At 53.0% G+C, this 22,308-nt stretch overlaps 1 protein-coding gene across 1 annotated transcript; it reads right to left on the reverse strand.

Annotated features, from left to right (window-relative positions):
• Positions 1–255: 255 nt before the first annotated feature.
• On the reverse strand, positions 256–10,788 carry WBP2 (WW domain binding protein 2). The gene is made up of 8 exons (XM_010387568.2): positions 10,538–10,788; positions 6,282–6,390; positions 4,171–4,306; positions 3,116–3,208; positions 2,336–2,470; positions 2,031–2,153; positions 1,454–1,530; positions 256–1,343 (listed from the first exon to the last, which is right to left on the reverse strand). Exons 1-8 carry the CDS (start codon positions 10,594–10,596, stop codon positions 1,290–1,292), a joined length of 786 nt encoding a protein of 261 aa, XP_010385870.1. The 5' UTR covers positions 10,597–10,788; the 3' UTR covers positions 256–1,289.
• Between the last annotated feature and the right edge of the window lie 11,520 nt (positions 10,789–22,308).

A 22,308-nucleotide genomic window follows, 5' to 3' on the forward strand; every position in this document is an offset into this window, starting at 1 on the left:
ATGATGGGCCGAATCCACCTCTGTCCCAGCCAGGTCCGGGGGACTCGGTGGGGGAGGGACACAGCTGCTGAGCAACAACCACAGGAACTGGCTCCAGAGGCCAGAGCTGTCCTGGGGACCAGACAGCTGGGCCGTGAGAATGGGGATCCTCCCATGGGAGGGAACTGTCCCGGGAACCTCCAGGGCCCTCGGCAGCCAGACGGCTCTCCTTCCGGAAGAGACCGCCTGGGTCACCACATGCAGAGCCAGAAAGGGTCCAGTTACTTCATTTTTACTATTTCACATTTTCAGCAAACAAATCAAGGTGCAAACAGGGTTTATTTCACATTAATATATTAACTGGATTTTTTGTCAAATAAATAGGGAATTCTCTTTAGATAACCTTCTCCTCACGTCATGGCCAGTCCAGGAACAAACAAGAGCGAATGTTAGCGCATCCAGGGGCACGAAGCTTAAGGGGAAGAAGCAGGCTGGGGGGCTAGTGGCAGGTCCCGGCTGGCACGAAGGGTCAGGGGCCCTTGTTTCCAGCCCCACCCAGCAGCCCAAAAGTGGACAGACATGCATCCTCTGGTTCCAGTCGGGAAACTCCTTCTAGAGGGAAGTGAGAGGTGAGGGACAGCAAATTCCAGAAACACCAGCAAAAGGCAGAAGCGCTTCCTCCCAGCCTCGGTGGCCCTGCCCAGACGCCACCCAAGCCCTGGAAGCTCATTTTACAGCTTCAAAAGTCACACGGGGTGGCAACAGCATGACCCAGGACAAGGAAGGGAAGGACGGGTGGCGGGGCTGCAGCTGGACCCTGGCTGAGTGGAATGTGGACACGGTGGCCTTCTGAGACCAGCATAGACCAGCGGAGGGAATGTGAGCAGGGCCTGGCAGGGCCGGGGAAGACACCTGGCTGGTCTGAAGTGGCTCATGAGGCTGAGTGTAGCAGCGGCTGCCAGACTGAGGGAGCTGGACTGCGGTGGAGGAGGTGGCCAGAGAGTCCCTTTGAGGGGAGAAGCTGAGAGTGAAACAGGAACAGGGGATGCCCTGTGCTCCCAGGAAAGCCCCAGACGGTGCATGAGGCACACTGGGCAGCGTTGTGGGCTCTGGGCTGGCATGGGAAGCTGGGCGGCACCTCTCCTGAGGCCAGAGGCCCTAATGTCCCACAATGCTAGTTTCTGGTAATTGTTTATGATCAGACCTGGAGGGAGAACAAGGCGCCCCCTCCCCTCCCCCAGCCCCAGGGCAGCCCCGATGGGAGGGGTAGGGTACAGAGATAAGGGTGGGAGGCAGGGAGGCAGGAGGGCCTACTGGGTCTTCTTATCTTCCGGTGGGTAGTAGGGAGGTGGTGGCGGCTGGCTCTGAAGAAGAGAGAAAGGGAAAACTCGCGTTAGAAGGCTTAAAACATGGCGCGGTCTTCCCCCTGCGGCTCCCAGCGTCTGGGGCTGCGCTGGCACCGCCACGCTCTCACCGTGGGCATGTAGACGTTGTGAGGATTGCCTGGGTTGTAGTAGGCGCTGGCGGCTGCTTCTGCGGCCTTGGCTTCGGCTGTGAGAGCAAACACACCTAGTGTCAGTGACAAGTTCTCATCCCCCTGAGCTCAGCCCAGAGACCCTGGGTCCCCACGGCTCGGGGCAGCTGGAGCTGGGGGTCCAGTTCCACCAATAACAGTAGCAGGTGAGGCTTCGTGAGCATGGGCCACGTGCTGGCACGGTCCTTTCCAGGCCCATCGCATGTCTCACCTCATCTTATCCTTGAGCCAACCCCCCAGGTGCCACTGTGACCGACCAACTGAGTGTAGATGAGAGGACCAAGGCACACAGGGTGACCTTCCCTGCCCAGGCCATGTGGGTGGCTAAGGGATGGGGGTGGGGCCAGAATCTAGCTCTGCACCACCAGGCCACAGCCCTGCTGGGCCCCTGGGGCAGTCCAGGGGTCATCCATCATCTGCAGCTCTCAGCAGTCTCTGGCAATTCTGAGGCTCTCTGTGCAACCTTGGGCAGGAGAGAGCTGGTCCCGAAGGGCTGCCAGCACCCAAGGGCCCTCACCTGCAGGAGTGGAGGGGACATCGGGACCGCTGACCGGAGGTTCCATGGGCCCAGGATAGGGCGGTGGTGGGGGCTGCACGTATCCCATGGCCCCATCCATCATTGGGGGTCCTGGATAGAACTCTGCTTGGCAAGAGAGCAACAGGGACCTGGTGAGCACCCGGCTGCGGCCCCCTCCGAGGGGGTGCCTCTCCAGATCCTTTGTTAGTCCTGAAGCAGCTCAAGGAATGAAGTCTCCCTGGCCTGGGGGGAGCCTGGATAGGTGGGCTCATGAGGGGAGGGTGGGCAGCAAAGGACACACTCACCAGGCGGGGGCGGTGGATAGGGGTAGCCAGGAGGGCAGGGGTACATTCCATTGGCGACTGGCGGGGGATAGACATAGGCCCCGCTGGGCATGTAAGAGTAGCCATAGGCTCCATTGGGGGCTTCACCTCTGGAGGCTACAAGTACAAGGGGAAAGAGAAATGAGTGTGGCCTGCCTTGGGGCGGGGAGAAGGCGGTCCCGCTGCCTGCAGAGGGGAGCTACTGGGTTCCAGGAGTGTGCCCAGCAGACATGCTCTGTCCACCCCACTCCACTCTCCACCCACACTCGAGGCTGCCTTGGTCAGGGATGGGGTGATGAGAGAGGACAGGAGAGGTCAGAGCCAAGGGAAGGCAAGGGAGGTCAAGGACAAGGGTGGAGGATGGACAGAGGCCGGGAGGGAGGCTCAGGGCTGGGGCAGGAGTGAGCTGGTGGAGGACGTCTGCTGGGCCCATCCCTTGGTCATTTTCAATGGCTGCAAAACCGCAGTTTAATGGTTGGTTTAGTGTTTGTTTTATGAGGCCATAGTAAAGTGTCCTTGAGTCCAAACAGCTTTGTCAAAACGTGACCCACCTGCTCCAGGCAGGGAAACACAGCCTCTGACGTACAGGACAGAGCTCACGCCAATGACAGCTTTTCCTTCCCAACTGCTAGGCCTGGTCAGCCTAGTGCCCAGACACTTACCTCTTGAGTGTTTAAAAAAGCAAAACAAAAAGGAAGCAAACTCAAACCAACCCTACATGTTCAGTGTGTCCTCAGCCCCTAATCTTCGGAGCCTGGATACCTTGAGATGCCACTTGGAGCATCCGCTGTCCAAACTCAATGGCGCCCCCTGCCGTGAAAGTCAACTTGTAGGAAGCAGAGCCTTCCCAGCCACCTGAGAGGGGAAGGACAGCGAATAAACACCAGAGAAAAAGAAAACTGATGCCCAAGGAGATGGCTGTTTTCCTCTCCAGGGCTTCACCCAACGCCCGGGAGGCTTGCGGGAAGCTGGGCCTGCGCTGTGATGGGGACTTCCCGGTACCATGGTTTCCAGCCTGCTGCCTGCATAGGAGCCGGCACTGCAGCCCGGCCACGCCCGGCTATACTCGCTTCCCTCTTTGCAACAACGGCCTCTCCTTCCTGGAACAAGCCTGTCCTCCCACCACTGGCCCAATATGTACACAGGTGCCAAGGCCACCTTGGTTTGGTTTTAGAGCTAACATCAAGGTTTCTTTCCACCCCCAGTCAAGCACTCGGCAGCTGTACAGGAACAAGCCCACTTGGCAACAAAAGACCTTGAAATTCAGAGCAGACCTCTCGTCCTAAAGGGGTCCAAGGACAGACTCCAGCCCCTCTAGCTTGGCTTCTACCCAAAGAGGGACCAAGAGTGCAATAGCAAGGGCGGGCCTGGCTGGGTGTCAAGGGGAAGGCAAGTTCAATGCAGAGGTCTCTGGGGCCTGCCAAAAAGCCAGCCCCAAAGCAGGGTGACTCTGGCTTCGCAGAGGCAGTTGCCTCTTCCTGGCTCTCATGAAAAGGCCCCTCTCAAGAACTGATGCAGCTCCTTCCTGAGTCTAAAATTTGTATGCACTCGCCAAGTCGCACTAAGCATCTTGACTCAAGTCTGCAAGCTTCTGCAGACTTCACGCTCTGAAAAGCTGATCTGAGCTGCCGTCTTTAATGCCAGCATTTTCCCCAGCTCTTGGCAATCAAACCCCACCAGCTGGCAGCCCAGAGCTGGGAAGAGGTCATGGCTAGGGTGATAAGGGTCTGAAGGGGACACCCCCAGGGCGGCAGTCAGAGGCTCCCAGGGCACCTCTCTGGAAGCCCCATCCGTGTCCCTGAGTTCCCATCACCTACCTCCTGCTTCTGCCTTCACTGTTCCCTTGATGTAGTTTGCACCAAATACAGGCTGCTTGATCTCACAGTCTTTCATGAGATAAAATGGCATCATAAAGGACTGCATGGCATCCTTGCCCTTGGACAGAAAGATGACCTGCAGGGAGAGAGGGTGAGGTCATCAGCACCGAAAGCACAGCCCACGCTGCCCTGCTTCCCGGGAGTGACGAGTCTGCTCCCAGTGCCAGGGTCCAGTAGCCCCACGGCTCTCTCTGTGCCAGACACTCCTGGAGAGAGCTTTGGAAAGGGAAAGGGCTCACTGCAGCCTGGAGAGGCCAAGCTCACGTACATGGGAGAAAAACGTACTGGTCACAGACAGTATCTACGAGCAGGGCAGACTGCTCTGTCACTGACATGGTGGTGGTGAGGTGGTGGCGGTGGTGCCTAAGTGAAGGGGCCTACGAAGGAGGAAGGACAGGCAGAGGCAAGGGAAGGACAAGGAGAGGCAAGGCAGGGATGGGTTCCTCAAAGGGGAGGCCTCCAGCCTGAGCTCTCCAGAACCGAGCAGGATAGTGCAGTGGTCGCTAGCTCCCACTGAGGCGGACTATAAACAGCAACAAGAGCTCTCCTGGAGCCTGTGCCTGGAGAACCGCCTGGGTTTTCTTTTTTCTTTTAATTTTATTTATTTATTTTTCGAGACGGAGTCTTGCTCTGTCGCCCAGGCTGGAGTGCAGTGGCGCCATCTGGGCTCACTGCAAGCTCCGCCTCCCGGGTTCACGCTATTCTCCTGCCTCAGCCTCCCGAGCAGCTGGGACTACAGGCGCCCGCCACCTCGCCTGGCTAATTTTTTGTATTTTTAGTAGAGATGGGGTTTCACTGTGTTAACCAGGATGGTCTCGATCTCCTGATCTCGTGATCCGCCCGTCTCGGCCTCCCAAAGTGCTGGGATTACAGGTGTGGCCACCGCGCCCGGCCTTTTTATTTTTTTGAGACGGAGTCTCACTCTGTAACCTAGGCTGGAGTACAGTGGACCGATCTTGGCTCACTGCAGCCTCTGCCTCCCGGGTTCAAGCGATTCTTTCGCCTCAGCCTCCCGAGTAGCTGGGACTACAGGCGCCCACCACTACGCCCGGCTAATTTTTTGTACTTTTAGTAGAGACAGGGTTTCACCATGTTAGCCAGGATGGTCTCGATCTCCTGACCTCGTGATCCGCCCGCACCGGCCTCCCAAAGTGCTGGGATTACAGGCTTGAGCCACCGTGCCCGGCTTTTCTTTTTTTGGGGCAGGGTCTCACTCTGTTGCCCAGGCTGGAGTGCAGTGGCATGATCCCAGCTCACTGCAGCCTCAACCTCTCCCGGCTCCAGTTATTCTCCACCTCAGCCTCTTGGGTAGCTGGGACTACAGGCATGTGCCACCAACACCCAGCTTATTTTTATATTTTTTGTAAAGATGGGGTTTTGCCATGTTACCCAGGCTGGTCTCGAAATCCTGAGCTCAAGTGGTCCGTCTGCCTTGGCCTCCCAAAGTGCTTTACAGGCGTGAGCCACTGCACCAGCCTGTCTTTGAGTCTAAGCCTTGAGTAGCCACAAGCAGCAATTTTCCAAGAACATCCGTTTGTATTTCTCAACCTCTCAGAGTCCACGTGGGTAACTCTCAGGCAAGGCCTATTCTGCAGCCTGGCATTTGTCATTCTGCGGGGTAGTACCGGGCTCTCTGCCCAGTCCAGAGGCTGTGCCACGCAACTGTGCCCTGTTTACCAGATTTCTCACTCTGGATGTGCACAGTGCTTCATGGGCTACTCTCACAGAAAACAAAATATTAATAATAATAGTCTCTGGCCTCCAGGCCCAAGTCATGCCAGCGGCTGCATCCAACTCTATAGAGATTTTGCAGCAGCGGCTCTGGAATTTACATGGGTTCACTGCCCAGTGGTCAGGTCAGTTACACAAAGAGCCTGGTGGTTCTGGAATCCAGGAGCATGTGACGGAGAAACAGGCAGAGTGAGGCACTAACATTCACCAGGGTTCAGAGGCCACTTGACTCATGAGGCTGAGGCGGACCTAAGACTAAGACTCACGTCACCTCCAACAGCAACAAGCCTCTCAACCAACTGTCCTGCTGTGCAACTCACCCGGTAAGGGGTAAGGTAGACGGTGCCTTTCTTGGTCCCTTTGAAGGCTTCTGGCACGTTCTTCATGTCATTGAATGTGAGTTCCACATGATCATAGGACATGAGGATGCTGTGATGAGAAAAGAAGAAAAGCCTTGATGAGACAGTATGGAGATGCGATGTCACGCAGACACTGGGCCTTTCTCCCAAGCAGCTGCCCGGCACATCAGCTCTCATAATCCCTCAACAGTGCTGCATTCAAACCATTCATAGGGCCGGGCACGGTGGCTCACACCTGTATCCCAGCACTTTGGGAGGCCGAGGCAGGTGGATCACAAGGTCAAGAGTTTGAGAACAGCCTGGCCAACACGGTGAAACCCCATCTCTACTAAAAATACCAAAAAATCAGTCGCGGCGGGCCCCCGTAATCCCAGCTACTCAGGAGGCTGAGGCGGGAGAATGGCTTGAACCCAGGAAGTAGAGGTTGCAGGGAGCCAAGATGGCACCATTGCACTCCAGCCTGGGCAACAAGAGAGAAGCTCCAGGTGGGCGCGGTGGCTCATGCCTGTCATCCCAGCACTTTGGGAGGCTGAGACGGGCAGATCACCTGAGGTCGGGAGTGCGAGACCAGCCTGACCAACATGGAGAAGAAACCCCGTCTCTACTAAAAAAGTACAAAATTAGCTGGGCGTGGTGGTGGGCATCTGTAATCCCAGCTACTAGGGAGGCCAAGACAGGAGAATCACTAGAACCCGGGAGGTAGAGGTTGCGGTGAGCCGAGATCGCGCCATTGCACTCCAGCCTGGGCAACAAGAGCGAAACTCCACCTCAAAAAAAAAAAAAAAAAGAGAGAGAAGCTCTGTCTCAAAAACAAATAAATTAATAAAGCCATTCATAGGGCTAGGAGCGGTAGCCCACACCTGTAATCCCAGCACTTTGGGAGGCTGAGGCGGGTGGATCGCTTGAACCCAGGAGTTTGAGACCAGCCTGGGTAACGTGGTGAGACCCCGTCTCTACAAAAAAACTAAAAACCAAAAACAAACCCCATTAATGCAGCCATGGAAGAAACGAGCAGGTTGGGGTTCTGTAAAATTTCCCAAACTCCGCTTATACGGCCCCCAAATGATCAACATGGTAGCAGAGTTACAGGGCTCTAGAGAGGCTGCCGTCCCTCAAGTAGGTGAGGTGATCTGGCTTAACTTTTCTATTCTCTTTTAAGTCCTTTTGACAGATGTTCTGTTTTTGCTGGTCTGTTTTTCTTTTTTTTTTTTTTTTTTTTTTTTTGAGACGGAGTCTCGCTCTGTCGCCCAGGCTGGAGTGCAGTGGCCGGATCTCAGCTCACTGCAAGCTCCGCCTCCCAGGTTTACGCCATTCTCCTGCCTCAGCCTCCCAAGTAGCTGGGACTACAGGCGCCCGCCACCTCGCCCGGCTAGCTTTTTGTATTTTTTAGTAGAGACGGGGTTTCACCATGTTAGCCAGGATGGTCTCGATCTCCTGACCTCGTGATCCGCCCGTCTCAGCCTCCCAAAGTGCTGGGATTACAGGCTTGAGCCACCGTGCCCGGCTGTTTTTCAACCCTAACATATAAACATGTCTAAGAGATGATCGTACAGATCACAATAGGACCTCCTTCAGGGTTCTTTTAAACCTGGGTTCTTTTTTTTTTTTTTTTGAGACGGAGTCTCACTCTGTCGCCCAGGCTGGAGTGCAGTGGCCGGATCTCAGCTCACTGCAAGCTCCTCCCGGGTTTACGCCATTCTCCTGCCTCAGCCTCCCGAGTAGCTGGGACTACAGGCTCCCGCAACCTCGCCCGGCTAGTTTTTTGTATTTTTTTTGGTAGAGACGGGGTTTCACCGTGTTAGCCAGGATGGTCTCGATCTCCTGACCTTGTGATCCGCCCGTCTCGGCCTCCCAAAGTGCTGGGATTACAGACTTGAGCCACCGCACCCGGCCTAAACCTGGGTTCTTAAGCTGGGTTTGCAGGAAAGTCCTTGAAGCCCTTGAGATGATCACGTACGTCATATGTGCATTTTTCTGAGAGGAGAGTCCACAGCTTCCATCATTCTCAAAGGAGTTCACGACTTGAAAAGTAACGTTCACTATTTTCACTATCAATTTTTTTTTTCTTTGTTATGAGACGGAGTTTCACTCTTGTTGCCCAGGCTGGAGTGCTCTGGCATGATCTCGGCTTACTGCAACCTCTACCTCCTGGGTTCAAGCAATTCTCCTGCCTCAGCCTCCCACGTAGCTGGGGTTACAGGCATGCGTCACCACGCCCGGCTGATTTTTTGTATTTAGTAGAGACGGGGTTTCACCATGTTGGTCAGGCGGGTTTCAAACTCCTGACCTCAAGTGATCCACCTACCTCGGCCACCCAAAGTGCTAGGATTACAGGCGTGAGCCACGGAGCCCAGCCTAATTATCAAATTTTGAACACTGGACTTATACTTCAATTGTTACAGACACAACTTATTCAGACAGGAGGCTGAAGCACTGTCTAAAACAAGGCGCACCTTACTTAGCAGAACTGAGCCCTAAGCCAGGCAGAAGGCCCAGCAGGATAGATACATTCTTGTTTCAGAAAGTTCCAAAGAGACAGAAAGAAAAACAGTCCCCAGAGATGTTGCCAAATGGCATGAAAAGCTGGCCAGGCCTGGGAACTGACTCACACACAGAGATGCAACAAGACAGTATGAGGTGTCTCTGATCACATGATAAAAAGGTTCACACGGTTCTGTTTGTCTTCTGCCTCCCCCCATATATCACAACTTTCTCTGACTGAGGAAAGGTAAGTGGGAAACAACTGGTCTAAAAAAAAGAAGTGGTCGGGCGCGGTGACTCATTCCTGTAATCCCAATACCTTCGGAGGCCAAGGAGGGCAGATCACGAGGTCAGGAGTTCGAGATCAGCCTGGCCAACATGGTGAACTCCTGTCTCTAGTAAAAATACAAAAAAGTAGCTGGGTGTAGTGGCAAGTGCCTGTAATCCCAGTTACTGGGGAGGCTGAGGCAGGATAATTGCTTGAACCCAGGAGGCGGAGGTTGCAGTGAACTGAGATTGTGCCATTGCACTCCGGTCGGGGTGACAGAGCAAGCCTCCATCTCAAAAAAAAAAAAAAAAAAAAAAGAGAAGTACCACTCAGAGAAAAGAAGGAATTACCCATCAGACTCTGAGCAGGTAAGATAGAGGAAAAGTGAGCATGCTGGGTCACTCTAGGCATTTTCCTCTGACTCATCATAACATTCCCAAGTTACAGGGCACCTGGATGCTGGCCTTAGCTAGGTACAGGGCTCTGACTCCACAATGTTTCCTTTGGGGACTCAGGTGCCTCCTAAGCTCCTTCTGCCCTCAAGGGGCAATTCAGGTTCGGCATAGTTCAACCCAGAGCTGGCTGGTCTGATTTTCAATACCCAAGGAACAAAAGGAGAGAGAGGCCATTCAGGGCTTCTCTTGGCAGAGACTGGAGGAGAGACAGGATGCAATGAGCAAGGGGTGGGGAGGGTGGAGTGGAAAGAACCTTGAATTAGGAGACCTCTGCCTTCGGAGGAGATTCAAACCAACAGGCATTCAAGAGAGAGGCAAGGGAATGACTTTACGGATCCACACAGTGCCAGGAACTGTCAGACATCTGACAAACGTCATCTGTTTAATTTCACTTTTGGGACCTCAATTTCTTACGTGGAACCTGAACAGTTCTGGAACATACTGGAAGCCTGTATGCTGGTGGTTAATCCTATTAACTTTGGAGTCAAGACTCCTTTCCTGGAATTGCCATCTCTGTTACTTACAGAGTTGCAATCTCGGGCAAGTTACTTAACCTTTCTGCCCCCCACTTTCCCTACCTGTGAAATGTGGACAGTAGTAGATCGTACTGCACAGAATTTATTAAATAAGGTAGAAAAGGCGCAGAGCCTGACACGTAGTAACGTTGTAGACATCCAATAAGTGACAATTATTTTTGTTTGGGGCTCCTCCCAGCTACTGAAGTCAAAACTCTGGAAAGGGGTTCAAGAATCACCCCTAGGCCCCACCGGTCGTCCCATGCCAGATCCCCATGCAGACGTCCCACTCCCACCTCCCAGCTGATCACAACCTCCCGGGCCCTCCCCCGCGGCCCACTCACCTTCCTCCAACCCCGCCCCCAGCCGTTCCCCCCCCCAACCTTACTCCATCAATGCTCCCCCTTCAGGGGCTTATTCCCTACCGCCCGCCGCCCGCCGCCCACTGCCTCGACACCCGAACTTTGGTCCTCTAGGATCCTTCCGCCGTGTTTTCACCTCTCCGTGTTGTTGACGATCACTCCGCCGCCCTCCGAATGATTCTTGTTGAGCGCCATAGTCTCTCCAACAGGGGTCCCGAGACTCAAAACGCAGTGAGCTTGCGCCCCTCTTCGCCCCGCCCCTAGTGGCGTCTTCTTATTAGAGTCAGCCAGTCACAGCTCGAGCGCGGAGGCTTGCCCAACCACCTGACCCGAACGTCACGTGGTAATAGTTTACTCCCTCCCCCCAGTTCCGCCTGCGCAACAAACAAGATGAAGACTACAATTCCCAGCAGGCAACGCTCCCACAGCCTCTGCCTCTCCCTATGCTGGAGGAAGGATGCATTCTGGAACTTGTAGTCTCCTGGCTCATAGGCCGAAATTGGCTCCACAATTCACATAACCAATCGGCTTGTGCCATCCCCACTCCGCCTCTTCAGCCGGACGGAAATAAACAATTCGGCTGCTGTCAGGGACGTGAGCCTGGGGACCTCGGCCGAGCCTTACGGGAAGTCCCGCTGGCCGAATGCGACCTGGACATGGCCTGGGAGGGCCAAGCAGTCCCCTGGTGGATGGGCAGCCTTCGTTCACTCAGCAGACGTGTATGGGGCGCTTGCGTGACTCCGGGGCTTTTAGCTGAGCCCGAGGCCCCGGCTCTTGGGGACGCGGTGGACTGGCGGCGTCGGATCACCCCGCCACCCATCTCACCACCCCAAGCCCTGAGCCCGGGGGGCGGGGAGAGCCCCGCATGGGGAGGGGAGGCCGTGTGCCCCGCCTGGCTCCCACCACTTTCGCAGGCAGGCCGGGCGCCCTTTGCAGCCTCCTCGCCGGCCTCGCGGTGGCGCCGATCCCTCCGGAGCGCCCAGCGGGGTCCCGGCCGGAAGACTGAAGGCTGAGTGAGACTGGGCACGGCGCGAGACTGGCAACCTGATAACTAGGACTTACAGAATAAGACTGACTCATGCCAGCTCGTGATCCAGCCCTGGGCGTCCTCCACGGGGCAGCTGTCATTCCCTAATCGCCCCCCACCAAACCCCTGCACCTCCGAGCTGAATCCGTGAGGCGGAGAGAGGGGGCTGCACTCCTCACTTGGTGGTTCCGGTACTCGTTAACCTTAAGGAATTAGAGTTTGCTTTTCAGTAGACAGCTGCTTTCCTGACCGTGGTGGTCAACCTCTAGATCCACCTGTTCGACTTCGCTTAGCAGGGAGGTCTCCTATGTGAAGAAACAAAGCTGTCTCACTAGAAAAGATCAGGAAACCGCAGCGTTCTGTGAGGTCCGGTGCAATACCAGGTTGGACCTTGCAGGACAAGTACAGTGGATTAAGGATGGTCATAATGAAATCTGCCCCAATGGTTAGATGTATTTTGGCGTCTGCAATCTCTGCAGTCTTTAAAAAGAATTAAGTCGGCTGGGCGCGATGACTCACGCCTGTAATCCCAGCACTTTGGGAGGCCGAGGCGGGTGGATCGTGAGGTCAGAAGATCGAGACCATCCTGGCTAACACGGTGAAACCCCGTCTCTACTAAAAAATACAAAAAAATTAGCCGGGCGTGGTGGCGGGCGCCTGTAGTCCCAGCTATCCGGAGGCTGAGGCAGGAGAATGGCGTGAACCCAGGAGGCGGAGCTTGCAGTAATCCGAGATTGAGCCACTGCACTCCAGCCTAGGCGACAGAGTGAGACTCCGTCTCAAAAAAAAAAAAAAAAAGTCAGACTATGTGCTGATATGGAAAGATTGTCAAGGGTTATTAAGCACAGAATGCTGTATACATATAGTTCTATTTGTATTAAAAAATAGGATCTAATCCCAGCACTTTGGGAGGCCGAGAGGGGCGGATCATGAGGTCAGGAGATCGAGACCATCCTGGCTAACATGGTGAAACCCCGTCTCTACTAAAAATACAAAAAACCAGCTGGGTGAGGTGGCGGGCGCCTGTAGTCCCAGCTACTCGGGAGGCTGAGGCAGGAGAATGGCGTGAACCCGGGAGGCGGAGCTTGCAGTGAGCCGAGATTGAGCCACTGCACTCCAGTCTGGGTGACAGAGCGAGACTCCGCCTCAAAAAAAAAAAAAAAAAAAAAAAAAAAAGGATCTAGATAGAAATTTTTTGGGGGTGGATTGGTGGCTCAGTATGTCAGTATGCATTGTACTTTTTGGTACTGTTTAGTTTTTTTTTTTCTATGTGCATTTAAAATATAAATTTAAAAAACAAAAGCAGGTCGGGGTTTGTGGCACATGCCTGTAATTCCAGCACTTTGGGAGGCCAAGGCGGGTGGATCACCTGAGGTCAGGAGTTTAAGACCAGCCTGGGCAACATGGTGAAACCCCATCTCTACTAAAAATACAGAATGTGGTGGTGGTCACCTGTAATCCCAGCTACTCAGGAGGCTGAAGCAGGAGAATCACTTGAACCCCGGAGACAGAGGTTGCAGTGAGCTGAGATGAAGCCACTGCACTCCAGCCTGGGCAACAAGAACAAAACTCTATCTCAGAAACAAACAAAAAACCCCACAATTATTCATTCACAATACTGTGGCCACAATGAGGCCTCCTGACAGGGGGGAAATGACAAGAGGAAGTTGCAGTGGAGAGATAACGAGCTTGACCAGCTTCAGCTACAATGTCCAGAATTTCTAAGTTTTATAAAAACATATGACCATGTGAACACACTTCTTGGACAGCTCCCATGACTTTGGGGCCGGAAGGTACCAGAACTCAAAACTCAAACCGAAGGATTCAACAATCGTTTATTGCGGAACCAGGTGAGCAGCTGCAGGCCCCCCAGGCCCAGGTCTCAGTACTCAGACCTCTCCTCTGGCCTTTTACCCCTGTCTGCCTGTCTCCAGCTCTCCTTTTCACTGCAGTATGATTGCTCATATTCTCCACACCGGAGAATCTCCACACCGGAGCCCATCTTAGCGATGTGCTAAGAAAGGGTGCAGGTCTACCCCAGATACCAGCAGGCAGGGTCTGGGGCAGCTGAACCGCTGAACTGGTCACCTGTTTTTCTGTTTATAATTTTATTTATTTATTTTATTTACTTATTTATTTTGAGACGGAGTCTCGCTCTGTTGCCCAAGCTAGAGAGCAGTGGTGTGATCTCCGCTCACTGCAAGCTCCGCTTCCCGGGTTCACGCCATTCTCTTGCCTCAGCCTCCCGAGCAGCTGGGACTACAGGTGCCTCCCACCACGCCCGGCAAATTTTTTGCATTTTTAGTAGAGATGGGGGTTTCACCGTAGCCAGGATGGTCTCGATCTCCTGACCTGGTGATCTGCCCGCCCCGGTCTCCCAAAGTGCTGGGATTACAGGCGTGAGCCACCGTGCCCGGCCTATTTATTTTTGATACAGGGTCTTGCCCGTCTCCTGGGGTGGAGTACAGTGACACGATCTCTGCTCACTGCAGCCTCCGCCTCCTGGGTTCAAGCAATTCTCGGACCTCAGCCTCCGAAGTAGCTGGGACTACAGATGCAGGCCATCACACCCAGCTAAGCTTTGTATTTTTAGTAGAGATGGGTTTTCACCATGTTGGCCAGGCTGGTCTCAAATTCCTGACCTCAAGTAATGCGCCCACCTAACACTCCCAAAAGTGTTAGGATTACAGGTGTCAGCCACCGTCCCCCACCCCTGGTCGCCTCCTGACCCCCAATAAGATTAATCTGTTTGTCCCAGTGAGCCAAATAAATACCATTTCATTGACCAAATCATTTTCTGTGTGTGCCATGACATAAAAGAGGTTGGCAGGCCTGTAGAGTTGGTTCATGCCTGTAATCCCAGCATTCTGGAAGACTGAGGCAGAAGGATTGCTTCAGCCCAGGAGTTTGAGACTAGCCTGGGCAACACAGTGAGACCCTCCCTCTAAAAATTAAAAAAAAAAAAAAGGTTGGCAGCGTTTACCAAACACTGGCTATTTTTCTTTACCTTGACCCACCATAAAAATATATAGAGCTTGAGCCCAGGAGTTTGAGACCAGCCTGGGTGACAGAACGAGACCCTGTCTTATACTGCCAGTCAGGCTGGAGTGGTGCAATCATGGCTCACTGTACCTTCAACCTCCTGGGCTCAAGCAATCTTTTTACCTCAGCCTCCTGAGTAGCTGGGACTACAGGGGCACATCACTATGCCTGGCTAGTTTTAAAAAATTTTTTGGTAGAGATGGGGTCCTGTTATGTTGCCCAGGCTGGTCTTGAACTCCTGGCATCAAGCCAGTGGTCCTGCCTCAGCCTCCCAAGTAGCTGAGAGTACAGGCCCTGCCACCACCACAGGCTGCTTAATTTGTATTTTGTTGTGGGATATATTCTGAAATTTTTTTTTTTTTTTTTTTTTTTTTTTTTTTTTTTTTTTTTTTGAGACGGAGTCTCGCTCTGTGGCCCAGGCTGGAGTGCAGTGGCCAGATCTCAGCTCACTACAAGCTCCGCCTCCCGGGTTTACGCCATTCTCCTGCCTCAGCCTCCCGAGTAGCTGGGACTACAGGCGCCCGCCACCTCGCCTGGCTAGTTTTTGAATTTTTAGTAGAGACGGGGTTTCACCATGTTAGCCAGGATGATCTCGATCTCCTGACCTCGTGATCCGCCCGTCTCGGCCTCCCAAAGTGCTGGGATTACAGGCTTGAGCCACTGTGCCTGGCCTATTCTGAAATTTTCTTTTATTTTGTCATCTTAAAAAATTGCTGCAAGGGGGCTGGGCACGGTGGCTCACGCCTGTAATTCCAGCACTTCAGGAGGCTGAGGTGGGCACATCACCTGAGGTTGGGAGTTCAAGACCAGCCTGGCCAACATGGTGAAACCCCATCTCTACTAAAAAAAAACAAAAAAACAAATTAGCCGGGCGTGGTGGCACATGCCTGTAATTCCAGCTACTCGGGAGGCTGAGGTAGGAGAATCGCTTGACCCCAGGAGGTGAAGGTTGCGGTGAGCTGAGATCGCACCATTGCACTCCAGCCTGGGCAACAAGAGCGAAACTCTGTCTCAAAAAAAAAAAAAAAAAAAAAAAAAAATTGCTGCAAGGGCTGGGCTCGGTGGCTTGCGCCTATAATCCCAGCACTTTGGGAAGCCAAGGCAGGCAGACCACCTGAGTCAGGAGTTCAAGACTAGCCTGGCCAACATGGTGAAACCCCGTCTCTACTAAAACTACAAAATTAGCCGAGCATGGTGGCACAAGCCTGTAATCCCAACTACATAGGAGGCTGAGGCAGGAGAATTGCTGGAATCTGGAAGGTAGAGGTTGCAGTGAGCAGAGATGGTGCCATTACACTCCAGCATGGGCAAAAAGAGCAAAACTCAAAAAAAAAAAAAAAAAAAAAAAAAGAAACAAAAAAGCATGGCCGGGCGCGGTGGCTCACGCCTGTAATCCCAGCACTTTGGGAGGCCGAGACGGGCGGATCACGAGGTCAGGAGATCGAGACCATCCTGGCTAACACGGTGAAACCCCATCTCTACTAAAAATGCAAAAAATTTGCCGGGCGTGGTGGGAGGCACCTGTAGTCCCAGCTGCTCGGGAGGCTGAGGCAGGAGAATGGCGTGAACCCGGGAGGCAGAGCTTGCAGTGAGCTGAGATCCGGCCACTGCACCCCAGCCTGGGAGACACAGCGAGACTCCGTCTCAAAAAAAAAAAAAAAAAAAAAAAAAAAAAATGCTGCCGGCGTGGTGGCTCAAGGCGGACACTTGAGGTCAGGAGTTTGAGACTAGCCTGGCCAACATGGTGAAACCCCCATCTCTACTAAAAATACAAAAAATTAGCCGGGCATAGTGGAGCGCACCTGTAGTCCCAGCTACTCAGGAGGCAGAGGTGGGAGGATTGCTTCAGACCAGGAGGCAGAGGTTTCAGTGAGCTGAGTTCGCACCATTGCACTCCAGCCTGGGTGACAGAGTGAGACCCCATCTCAAAAAACAAAACAAAACAAAACACCAAAACCAACAACAATAATAGGATTGAAAGAGGAGCCCCAGGACACTAAAACCCAGCCCTCTGAGGAGGGGGCATGGGCCAGCTGGTGCTGGTGCTGGTGCCTCTGAAGGGAGCTCAGGGCAGCTGATTCTGCAAGGGTTGGAAAAAGTAGAAACTGGATTCAGCTGCTACTAAAGAACTGCAGCTGCCCTGATGAAGCAGCTTTCCTGGGTAAAACACAGGCAAAAATAGTAAGCAGATGGGAAGCTGGGGCCTTCTCCAGCCCTGCAGGTGTCTCTAGCGCCCCCTCTTGGCAGAGCCTGGCAGGGAGCAGTGGGCAATGGGGAAACGTGGCTCTGGGTGTGTTGGCTCAGGCCTGTAATCACAGCAGTTTGGGAGGCCCAGGCAGGCGGATCACCTGAGGTCAGGCGTTCGAGGCCAGCCTGGGCAACATGATGAAACCCCATCTCCACTAAAAATACGAAAATTATCCGGGCGTGGTGGTGCGTGCCTGTAATCCCAGCTACTCGGGAGGCTGAGGCAAGAAAATCGCTGGAACCCAGGAGGCGGAGGTTGCAGTGAGCCAAGATCACACTACTGCACTCCAGCCAGCCTGGGCGACAGAGCAAGACTCCATCTCAAAAAGTAATAATAAAAAATAAAATTAAGAAAAAAAGATGTGTCTCTGAGTCCCAGCCAGACCATGAAGCTGAGTTGGGTGGGTGGGTGGGTGTTATGCGTTGAGTTCTGTCTCCCCGCAAATTCACATGTTGAAGTCCTGACCTGCACTACCTCAGAAAGTGACCTTATTTGGAAATAGGGTTGTTGAAGACATCATTAGTTAAGATGAGATCATTAGGGTGGGCCCTAAATCCAACGTGACTGGTGCCCTTGTAAGAAGGGAAAACTTGGACACAGACACACGCAAGGAAAAGGCGGTGCAAAGAGGGCGGTAGAGAGCTACCAGGATTGCTACACGGATTGCCACATATTGTCAACAAACCACCAGAAGCAAGGAGAGCAGCAGGGGACAGTTTCACTCTCACAGTCTCAGAAGGAGTTGACCCTGCCCACACCTTGATTCGGTCTCCACACTGAGATGATACATTTTGATTGCTTAAGCCACCTAGTTTGTGGTGTCTTGTTACGACAGCCCTAGCACATTAATACAGTGGGTTTGGAGCTGAGAGTCAAGAATTTGGCATCATCCCCAAACTGTGCTTGGCCCAGGGGAGTAGGGCCTCAGCTGCAGCTAGAAGCACTTGGAGCCAGGCATGGTAGCTCACACCTGTAATTCCCAGCACTTTGGGAGGCTGAGGCGAGTGGATTACCTGAGGTCAGGAGTTCAAGACCAGCCTGACCAACATGGAGAAACCTCGTCTCTACTAAAAAGTATAAAATTAGCTCCCGGGAGTGGTGGCGCATGTCTGTAATCCCAGCTACTCGGGAGGCTGAGGTGGGAGAATCGCTTGAACCTTGGAGGCGGAGGTTGCGGTGAGCCGCGATCGTGCCATTGCACTCCAGCCTGGGCGACAGAGTGAGACTCTGTCTCAAAAATAAAAATAAAAAATAGAAGCCCTTGGACTCGGATGGTGGGCATCTGAGCAGCAGACCCCGTAGAGAACAGAGTAGAAGCTCTCCTATCTGTGGCCCCGGTGGCGTGGCTCATGCCTGTAATTCCAGCACTTGGGAGGCCAAAGTGGGCGGATCACTTGAGGCCAGGAGCTCGAGACCAGCCTGGCCAACATGGTGAAACCCCATCTCTACTAAAAATAGGAAAATTAGCTGGGTGTGGTGGTGCACACCTGTAATCCCAGCTACACAGGAAGCTGAGCCAGAAGAATCACTTGAACCCAGGAGGCGGAGGTTGCAGTGAGCTGAGATGGTGCCACTGCACTCCTGCCTGAGCAACAGAGTTGGTGCGGGGGAGAAAGCTCTCCCATCCCTTGGGCACCATGGAATCACCATATAATGCCAGGTGTAGTGGCTCTCACCTGTAATCCTAGCACTTTGGGAGGCCAAGGTGGGCCAATCAACTGCGGTCGAGAGTTTGAGACCAGCCTGGCCAACATGGTGAAACCCTGTCTCTACTAAAAATATAAAAATTAACCGAGCATGGTGGTGGGCGCCTGTAATCCCAGCTACTCCAGAGGCTGAGGCAGGAGAATTGCTTGAACCTGGGAGGTGGAGGTTACAGTGAGCAAAGATTGTGCCCTCCAGCCTGGACGACTCCATCTCAAATAATAATAATAATAATAATAATAATAATAATAATAGTAGTAGTAGTAGTAGTAGTAGTAGTAGTAGTAGTAGTGATTCTACTGAGGGGGAAGATGCCCCTCCCCATATGCCTGAAGTTGAATTTCCTACTTTCTTGGCAAAGGGCAGCTTATAATCACATTTTACTTGATTTAGGGAAACTGCCCAAATGGACATTTCTTTTACCTGAGTATTGGGGAACAAATTTGTGCTTGATACACCAAATCTTTTTCATTCAGCCAGTTGTCCTCTTCCTAATACGCCAGTGAGAGGAAGAAAACTCCTGGTAAGTCATGGTAACTTTCTGCCACTCCCCGTTGGTTGCTGTGCTGCAGAGTGGCAGATGCCCTGTGAGGCGTTGGTGATGTTTGGTGATGTGAAAGTGGGCTATTTTGGGTGAGTCCTTTTTGGCCGTAGGTGTTTCAAGAACACAAGTTGCCCGCTCCCTCCTCAGAGGCAGGGCCAACACGTGTCTGGGGCTGTTTCTGGTTGCTATAGAGATGGGCCCCACCCTGAGGTTCCCACTGGGACCTCCTGGCTCTGTCAAGTTCAGTTTCCCCAGACACAGCTGCAAGGCCTGTTCTGAGCAATTCCTGCTGTTAGAGTGTTTATACACGGCTTGAGTGCATTTCCGCTTCTGAACCTCCAAAGCCACAGAAAGCCAGAAAGGGGCGGTGTGACCTCTGAAGATGTCCGCATCCCAGTACTGAGGAGCCTTGGCTGGAGGGACCCCCTACACCAGAGAGCTGGAGGAGAGGAGGGAGCAGGGGAGGTGCTTAAGGGCCTGGCTCTCCCTGTTATTATATTTCTCTGTCCCCCTTCCCAGAGTTAGCGGGCTCTCCCTGGCAAGATGCAAGGCAGCAGTTTTAATTATTTTCATCCTCTTTTTTCCCCTCCTTAGCTTATTTCTCACCTAAATAATAGAATGACTGAAACTTCAAACCCCCCCTTTTTTTTTTTTTAAATGGAGTCTCGGCTGGGCGCGGTGGCTCAAGCCTGTAATCCCAGCACTTTGGGAGGCCGAGACGGGCGGATCACGAGGTCAGGAGATCGAGACCATCCTGGCTAACACGGTGAAAACCCGTCTCTACTAAAAAATACAAAAAACTAGCCGGGCAAGGTGGCGGGCGCATGTAGTCCCAGCTACTCGGGAGGCTGAGGCAGGAGAATGGCGTAAACCCAGGAGGCGGAGCTTGCAGTGAGCTGAGATCCGGCCACTGCACTCCAGCCTGGGCGACAGAGCGAGACTCAGTCTCAAAAAAAAAAAAAAAAGAAAGAAAGAAAGAAATGGAGTCTCACTCTGTCACCCAGGCTGGAGTGCAGTAGTGTGATCTCAGCTCACTGCAACCTCTGCTTCCTGGGCTCAAGCAATCCTCGTACCTCAGCCCTCAGAGTAGCTGGGACCACAGGTGTGCGTCACCATGCCTGGCTGATTTTTTTTTTTTTTTTTTTTGTATTTTTGGTAGAGATGGGGTTTCACCATGTTGCTCAGGCTGGCCTTGAACTCCTGAGCTCGTGATCCTCCCGCCTTGGACTTCCAAAGTGCTGGGATTACAGGCGTGAGCCATGGTGCCCAGTCAAAACTTCAAATCTGACTGTACTGTTTACTGATGTGAGACCATGCCCTGGCTTCCCATTGTTCCTAGGAAAGATCTAGAATCCTTACCAGGCTTTGCCTTGCAGGACCTGGCCTGCCACCTCAGGCCTCTCACCCTTCTGCCCTGCACTCCTGTCCCCTGCAATGCACTGGCTGGTCTCGAGCCCACACCCATCCTTTCTGTCTTGTTAGCTCCTCCCTGTCCTTCAGGCCTCAGCAGTCCTTTCTTCAAGGAAGTGATCCCTAGAAATAGCCTTCCGCCAGCCCCAATAGGGCTCCTTCTCATGGCCACTGTTCTTTTCTTTCTTTTTTTTTTTGGCAGTGTTGGGCGGGGGCACGTGGTAAAATATACATAACATAAAATTCACCATTTTAAACTTTTTTTTTTTTTTTTTTTTTTGAGACGGAGTCTCGCTCTGTTGCCAGGCTGGAGTGCAGTGGTGCAATCTCGGCTCACTGCAACCTCCGCCTCCCGGGTTCAAGCCATCCTCCTGCCTCAGCCTCCCAAGTAGCTGGGATTAGCCACCACGCCTGGCTAAGTTTTGTATTTTTAGTAGAGACGGGGTTTCACCATGTTGGCCACAGTGGTCTCAAACTCCTGACCTCAGGTGATCCACCTGCCTCAGCCTCCAAAAATGCTAGGATTATAGGTGTGAGCCACCATGCCTGGCCTGTTTTTTATATTAAAGCAATATTGGGCTGGGCTTGTATATTAAAATAACATTGGGCTAAAAATACAAAATTAGCCGGGCGTGGTGGTGTGCAGCTGTAATCCCAGCTATTGAGTAAAATTCAAAATTTAAATGTCATTTAAAGATAAAGTACAGGCTGGGTGTGGGCATGGTGGCTCATGCCTATAATCCCAGCACTTTGGGAAGATGAAGTGGGAGGATTGCTTGGGCCCAGGAGTTGGAGACCAGCCGGGCCAACACAGCAAGACCCCATCACTGTTTGGTTCCATATACCCCTGAAGGTGTCAGGAGCATGTGAGGAGAACACGGTGGCTCTCCATCCCAAGTGAAGCCCACAAGGACCACCAGGGCTTCCTGCATTTCTTATGCATCCCCCAATCTGACTGTGTGGACGGGGAATGACCTCGCCTTCTAGATTTCGTTTGTTTGAGATGGAGTCTCACTCTGTTGCCCAGGCTGGAGTGCAGTGGTACGATCTCAGCTCACTGCAACCTCCGCCTCCCTGGTTCAAGTGATTCTCCTGCCTCAGCCTTCTGAGTAGCTGGAATGACAGGCTTGCACCACCATGCCCAGCTAATTTTTGTATTTTTAGTAAAGATGGGGTTTCACTATGTTGGTAAGGCTGGCCTTGAACTCTTGACCTCATGATCTGCCCTCCTCGGCCTCCCAAAGTGCTGGCATTACAGGCATGAGCCACCACACCTGGCCACCTTCCAGATTTTGAATGTCGGCATCAAATGGGCGTGGGGTGTTTGGGGTTGAACGGGACACAGACCCTGCTCAGTGCTCCAGTAGTCCCCTGTTATCAACGTTTTGCTTACTCACAGTCTACTGCAATCCAGAAATGTTAAATGGAAGATTCCAGAAGCAAACAACTCATAAGTTTTAGATTGCATGCCATTCTGAGTAGCATGATGAAATCTCGTGCCATCCCACTTCATCCAGCCTGCCTGGGACAAGAATCATCCCTTTGTTCGGGGAATCCACACTGTAGGGACTGCCCGCCCATTGTTTACTTTTAGCCATCTTGGTTACCAGATGGAAAAACCGTAGTGCCTATAGGATTCTGTACAGTCTGCAGCGTCAGGCACACACGGGGGGGTCTGGGAACGCATCCTCCGAGATAAAGAAGGACTAGAGTACTTTCCTCCTGGGAGAGATGCAGTAGCTGCCAACCTCAGCCACGCCCAGTTCGGCCCCATCCTCCTGGCCAGGCCTCCGGGAGCCACAGTCCAGCTGCACCCACTCTGCCTGGGAGGAGAGGGGGTGAAGGGAGGTACTTCTGTGAGTGTTCCTCGGGCCTCAGGAAGGGGAGGACAAGGATGAGGAGAAGGGAGGAAAGAAGACTGGGGGTCTGTGT

The sequence above is a fragment of the Rhinopithecus roxellana genome, chromosome 19, assembly GCF_007565055.1.
Source record: "Rhinopithecus roxellana isolate Shanxi Qingling chromosome 19, ASM756505v1, whole genome shotgun sequence".
In the NCBI taxonomy this organism is placed as follows: Eukaryota; Metazoa; Chordata; class Mammalia; order Primates; family Cercopithecidae; genus Rhinopithecus; species Rhinopithecus roxellana.